General features: G+C 41.7%; 1 protein-coding gene across 1 annotated transcript; it reads right to left on the bottom strand.

The window, feature by feature from the left end:
- Positions 1-6365: 6365 nt before the first annotated feature.
- Positions 6366-7364, bottom strand: LOC121179591 (neurogenic differentiation factor 4-like). The gene has a single exon (XM_041034504.1). It carries the CDS (start codon positions 7362-7364, stop codon positions 6366-6368), a length of 999 nt encoding a protein of 332 aa, XP_040890438.1.

Below are 7364 nucleotides of genomic sequence, written 5' to 3'. Positions count from 1 at the left end.
AGTGTGAATGAAAATGCACCAACTGTCCAACCAACCATACAACTCTTTTTTCTTTTTTTCTTTAGCTGATGTCTGAGGATGACAGCTTCCTGGTGCTGCTGCTTTTTTTCCCCCAGTGACATCTCACAGTGGAAAGCATCAAACATCAGGAGGTAACTTTTACAGTAGGTGGCCTTCTCCAAAATGCCGATTCACTGCAAAGCCCAAAACACTCTGTGCCTCTCAGTCACCCATTACATGCTTGTGTGTCATCCAATGAAACGCTGAGAGTGAAGTACTGGGAGAGCTGGGATGATGAAATTAAATGTGGATGGCTATGAGATGAACGCGGCCACACGAAATTCACAAACATGATACTGTGAGACTCCTCTGTGCAAGCATGTTGATTCCTCCCTGCTGCCAATTAAGGTGTTAATTCAGATCGGATATCATAAATGTGCTTGCAAGTGTCGTTTCGGAGAGGTAGGGCAGTATTAGGTGGAGGAGCAGGAGGAGAGGGCTGAGGTGAGATTGACGCATGGCGCAATGTCGAGTAAATGTCAGTCTAATTCTGACATGCTAAAAGGCCTCAGCTCCACTCTGCCTCCTGTATTACTACTCACCTACAGGATATGGAGATCAAATGTGGGGTTAAGTATGGTCTGTCAAAGCTATATGAACGATTTACTGACATCTAGTGTGTGTGAAGTGATCTTTAGTAAATGAGACAGGCTGTGTTTAATGTGAGCAGTAAAAGCAGTAATGGCACCGTCCCATCAGGCTTGGCAGGATCCCACTCTGACAGAGGTGTCCATGTAAAGTCTTATACCAGTTTACTTAAAGGCAGACACCTTCACCTTCATTTCATTTGCATAATATGGACACACACACACACACACAAACAGACACACCAACACATTCTGGCAACATGCCACGTAGGGGTTAGGTTAAGGGACAGTGGGGAAGGACAGCAAACTGGAGCAGTAAGCACATTTCACCAGAGGGATACAGTTACGCACACACACACACACACACACACACACACACACACACACACACATCCCTCCCCCCTCTCCCTGTCAGTGCTCTGCTCTCCTCTCTCTAAAACGATTCTCTCTCTCTCTATTTGCAATAAATTTTTTACTGGGACGCTCACCATTACATCTGGCAGGGTTTCTCTCTGATCTGTATATGGCTCATCAATGTTTACGTACGTCTCCATTCCCCTCGACACGTGGAGCAGTTTGGACTGACGTAACGACTCATTCAACCAGCAAATTAAACTACTGCTGGACATTTCCTCACAAAAAAATTCTTTCAGAGGAATTCAAAAACATCACTTTTTATTTACAAAGGTATAAAATGTTTCTCTTTGTGATTGTCTCAAAAGATCTGGTTCTAAAGTCTCTTATATACTTCCAGTTATTACATGGGAAACATACACACACACACACACATACACACACACACAGACACAGACACACACATGTACACACACACACATATATATATTGTTCATGCATACTTAAATTCAGGATTTCAGAGAATTAGCATGTTAATTTTACTAATTTACTAATTAGCACAAAACCCAAAGTAAACTTGAGACAGATGGGAATGCCAGTTCTTTTGCAGGTATTTGGTCATAAACATTTTGGACAAAGTGAAATTTTGACCTGATGAGGGGGCGAGAAGAAAGGTCACCAAAATTATTTGGCTTCGTCATCTGGGGAGGGAACAAATGTCTGAACAAAATTTGTGCCAATCTATCTTGAAGGTTTTAGGGGTAAACTAAACCTTTGGCCCAAGTGTTGTTGGCCCAAGATGAGACTTTAACTGGGCACCATGAATGTTTGTACCAGATTTGATGGCAGTGCATCCAATAGTTATATCTTTTAGCTGATTTCAGATTTTTGGCTTTCACTGTGCAGTTTGCTTTTCCAATCTCCCTCCACCTCGACTCTACTTGAAGTTATCTAGTTTACTCTCTGTATCTGTTTTTTTCTATTGTATTCTTTGAATCTTTAAATGTATTGTTCGTTAATATGTTAATAGGTGTTTGTGCTTGACTCCTGTTTTAATTGGTTGTTGCAGTTTGTGGCTTTAGTACAAAGCTTTAGCTGTTTCACATTTGATCTGAGATGAAGTTGCATTTTGAATAAACATAGAGCTGATGGAGGGCAAGAAATCAACAGTTTATTTTCTTATGCAACAAATAAAACTGTGGTTGATTCTCAATTTTGCATAAACACCTACATCAGATTCACTAAACACATAATTTGTCTCATTATCTATAAAAGAATGTGCAGTCATACAAAATAGAGAGAAATTCAGATTACAGAAAACTCAAATAAGAGTTCTACTTGAAATGGTGCCAGTCGTGTTGTTTTTCATATAGTTTGTTTTGGCTCCTTTTTGCCCAAGTGTGCCAGCAGTCCTGGAGAGCACTGTCTGTTTTTGTTCTTCATTTTTACGCATCAAGGATAAAAGCACCGACTGTATCCCTCTTCCCTATTAGCCCTTGCACTCCAGTGCCGCCTTTGAAGATTTAATCAGTCAGATTTCCTTGATTAATCCTTTTTCATGTCCTTTCACGGTAAATAATTACAGAGATACGATCACTCGCCGAAAAGAGAGGACAGCATGCGGATTTCTGATAGAGCAGATTTCCCCAGGTACCTTCATTAGCCTGATTATTCAGATCCAAACACACTCCATCAACCAGTTTACATGTAAATAGGTTAATTCTATTCCCACTTTTCATTCACTCCTCTGGCATGCTGTGTTTTACAGATGAGAGCTCACCAAATGTTATTTGTTTTATTCGCTCTCTACCTACATGAACACAACTCTGAAAATTTATTGCCACAGTTAGTAACAAATATTTGATTTGCACTGAGAAGAATATTTTTCCAGTAGAATATGTTTAACAGATGACTGGATTTCAGTCACTTATTATCTGCAGAAAAACAAAAAGCAATAAAGGAACATCTGTTTCCGCTACAGTAGATTCAGTACTGAAGGCCTCAGTCAGACTGCACAGATTCAGCAGGTTGTCTGATGGTGACACCCGGTGGCCAAATGCTCATCTCTCATCCAACCAATGAATTTAGTGCAACAAAACTTTCACCACTTGGTGGCAGTGTGATTCTATTCTCCTCATTTACAGATTTTTTTTTTCTGTCAAATGTATCTTCTGACTGCTAAATCACTCCTCATAGCTACATAACTTCAAACTTCCTAAACATAATTTCACATTAAAAGAGAAAGTTTTACTGGTGTCCGAGGGAGTGTTTAGCACCGCCTGATGCTTTGTGTTGTTGAGCAAATGCACAATAGCTGCAGGCTGTTGTGTATCAGAGGAGATGAAGAACTGCTGCCCCGACTGCCCCTCTCCCCTCTGGATTAGTGAGTTAATGCAACCATTCAGACACTGAGCTCTGATCAGCTGCTTAATACTGTTTTATCCCAAATAACACAACCGTGCATGTCTGACGTGTGCACTTCAACAGACACATAAACCTCCTAAAACTAACACACACACACACACACACACTTTAGATGCTATATTACTGACCTGCAGATAATATTCAGGCAGTGAGAAGATGCTTTCAAAATTTCACACATTTTAAACAATGAATTTTAAAGGACATATTTTTTTTTGTAATACTTTATTTTATAGGTCAGTAATTTCTTTGACAGTTTCCTACAAAGTATCTTGGTACGAACATTTAGAAAAATATGAATTTCCCTGAAAAAGGTTTCACATTTTTTCTTGTTCACCTTGTGCACTGATTGACTTAGTTACACTTGCAGTTAAATACAATTACTTATTTGGCATTGTAACAATTCCAAATAATCATTCTTCTTAGTATGCTATATGGACCTGTAAAATAAATTAACACATTGGACATATAACATCTCTTCTGCCAACATAGTCTCATCCAGATAGGAGTCACAATCAGAGGGGTCAAGGGTCAAAAAGGGTAAGGGCAAATGCAGCCCTTTCTTTGTATTGGGTGCAAAAGTCCCCCTTTCAAAAGGCCAAATCTTTTTTTTATCCTAAAACATTGGTCTACTATCTATCATGTGGCTAAATAAAGAATATCCTACGTGTCCAGTGTCAAAGGCCCTGTCTAAGGGTACTCTGGTGTCTCCAAAGAGCAGGGACATGCCCCATTTTTGTTATTCACCCTGCTTCTTCAAAGTTATTCTCTGGTTTCCCCGGTTAGTTGTGCAAATGCACTGCAAACACACACACACACACACACGCACACACACATACACACACACAGGCTTATACTAATCCTTGTGAAAACAAAGCTGTATATTTCTCCCAGTGCAGGTCAAGCGTGGGATGTTCATCAGCATGTTTATCGGGATTATGAGCATTTCATCCATAATACAACCTCTAACATCATACTTACTCAACAGTCTCTGTTTCGGAGGAAGAGATTGTGCAGAACTACACAGAAAGGTGAACTTACCAGCAAAATGATGATGCAACTGGCGACCATGATTCTTTCAGGCCATTCCCACCAGTGAGTCGTGACCCAGTGTGACCTTGTGACCCCTTCGCACTGACCTCTCAGTGGGTGGCCTTCACACTGACCAACATGGACCAGGAATCACAAGTAGTGGCTGCTCTTAGATCAAATCTTTGTTTGTTTTTGTTTGTTTTTTTTTTTCCATTGTCTTCTCCCCTTTTAAAGTTCATCTCAAAGCTAATATTTTTCTACTCAGTCACTTGTTCTTTTTATGAAAAATTTCTCTTTTCTACTTGTCATCAAATGTTTCTCCATTACTTGTTAATTGTTAGATTCACTCCTGCTTCTCCATCAAACAAGAGGGAAAGTTAGGCTTCTCCAACCATATAAATCTTGATTTAGGTACTATAAATGTGTATGTTCCTCAATGTCTCTGGATGTATTTGAAAGGTCAAGAGTATAAATGTACTGACATATGTTTATTACGTACTGTATGTGAGTGTTACGTTGTGGTATGAGTAGCTGTCAGACCAGGATTATGCTGCGCCAGTGTCAGTGAAGAAGAAGGTCTGCACGGCCAGGCAGCCACGTTAATCATAAATCTTTATCTCACAATCCAGCCTCGCACATCCGGCCTTTCATTAAAAGACGGCCAAAGGATTAGTTCAGTTAAACCCCTGAGATCTGGGGAGAAAATTGAGAAACAAAGTAGGGAATAGACAGGATCCCTCTCTGTTGATGGTGAAGCAAATGGACAAATCTATCTATCTATCTATCTATCTATCTATCTATCTATCTATCTATCTATCTATCTATCTATCTATCTATCTATCTATCTATCTATCTATCCATCCATCCATCCATCCATCCATCCATCCATCCATCCATCCATGCATCCATCCATCTACAGTCCACCACCAACTATCTATCTCTCTATACATCTATATATCTATATCTATACATCTATATATATGTCCGGTTGTCTCTTTTAACATTGAGTACTTGAACAAAACGCAAACACAGAATCCATGGATTGATTGCATTTTTAGATTTTAATAACATCAACCTTTTCAAAAGAAACAAAAATGATAAAAGACACGGTATCCAAAGCAAAATTGTTGGAAATTAGATATTCATTTTCACCGTGTTAACCTGAGAATGCCATTTTTTGAGTCTTCACCTCGATCTCTTGATCAGTACTTGTTTTTCTTTGCCTACGAACCTTCCCTCTGCAGACACCTCCCAAAAATCATCTACATCATGCTAGGAAATCTACCTCTGACTGTGTTTCGAGTGCAAAACATGAAATAATAACCCAACAAAGAAAACTGGACACAAAAGAAAGAAACTACAAGAGACGAACTATCAGTCTACGTAACAAAGAAAGAAGAAACCTTGACCACAAATATATACACAAGGAAAACCAGACACAGCTGCACATCAGAGCAAAGTCCATATATATTGTATTAAATTAGAGAATAAATAAAAATACTTTAATTTATGTAGAATATCTGATGTTACCAAAGCTAAATAAGAAGTGCTTGTATTGCAGTAACAGGACATCTGGTCAGAATGGCCGAAGCAAGATGTTCCCGTTAAGACCTGCTGGGTCTTATTTGGTAATCAGTTTTAAAGAAAATGTTGTTGGTTTGGGTCAAGTATTTTTTAACATTAACAATATTCAGCAGTGCTAGTCTACTGTGCAAGTGCTCCACACATTTAAAACCATTTTTTATTCTACCGCTCTTGTACTAACCACCTGTCTACTGAGAAAGATCAATCCCTCAGCCTTAAAATCCGAGAGACATCAGCATCAGTCAGTGTTCGTGAAGGATCAAAGACTCGACCCGACCAGTCAGGGTGCATTGATGGCTGACGCAGAATCGACTCTGCTCATCCTCTTTAGTCTCTGTAGACGGAGGTTATGTGTCGGGGGGGCATGTGCGGTGGATGGTAGGAGTCATATGGTCCCTCTAAGTGTGCGTCATAGCCGCTCTGAGTCTGATACAGGCCCTGGTCTACAGGGGAAGGGGAGTATTGGTGTGGGGGTGGGTAATGGGGTGAAGGCTCCTGTTTGGGCACCAGGTTACTGGTGATGCTCAGAGGTGGTGTAGGAGGGCCATCGTATGGAGGGGTCCCCACACCGCCAGTGTTATACTCGTGTGGCGAGTGGTTCTCATACGCTCCTCCCTTCATCGCCCTCAGGTGAAGAAGGTGAGCAGAGTCAAAAGTGCCATATGGAGGACTTGGCAGGCCTGGAGAAGAGTAGCTCACCATGCCACCAAGAGGAGTAGGTGGTGCCCGAACACCGTGTCTGTCCTCAGGCCTCATCCCAGCACCAGGAGCTGGTCCCACCTGCAAGCAGCCAGCCACCAGGTTGGTGGTGGGCTGTGAGAGTCCCTTACACAGTGTCTCCATGAAAGCCCTGCTCTCTGTGGACAGCCCCCCCTCCAGCGCCTCAGACAGAGCACAGATGTAGTTGCGGGCCAGCCGTAATGTCTCGATCTTGGACAGTTTCTGGGTTTTGGAGTGACAGGGCATGATGCTGCGGAGGTTCTCCAGTGCATCATTTAGACCATGCATACGTGAGCGCTCCCTGGCGTTAGCCTTTATGCGCCTCGCACGGAAACGCTCCTGTCGGGCTTTGGTCATCCGCTTTTTCTTAGGCCCTCGTCGTTTGGACTTGTTGTCATCCTCCTCTCCTTCCTCTTCGTCCTCCTCGTCTTCCTCCGCATCCTCACTCCCCATCTCCCTGACCTGTTGGTTCGTCCCACCTGCTCTGTAAAGATGAGAGGACACTGGTGTGTCTCCATCAGGTGAGCTGGTGTCTTCATCCATCCACTGCAGAGGGCTGACGACCTCCTCTCCCTCACCCTGTCTCACATATGGCTTAATCATCAT

This window comes from Toxotes jaculatrix, chromosome 3, assembly GCF_017976425.1.
Source record: "Toxotes jaculatrix isolate fToxJac2 chromosome 3, fToxJac2.pri, whole genome shotgun sequence".
Classification (NCBI taxonomy): Eukaryota; Metazoa; Chordata; class Actinopteri; family Toxotidae; genus Toxotes; species Toxotes jaculatrix.
Note: the sequence above shows the minus strand (reverse complement) of the source record. Positions and strands in the feature narration are given on the sequence as shown.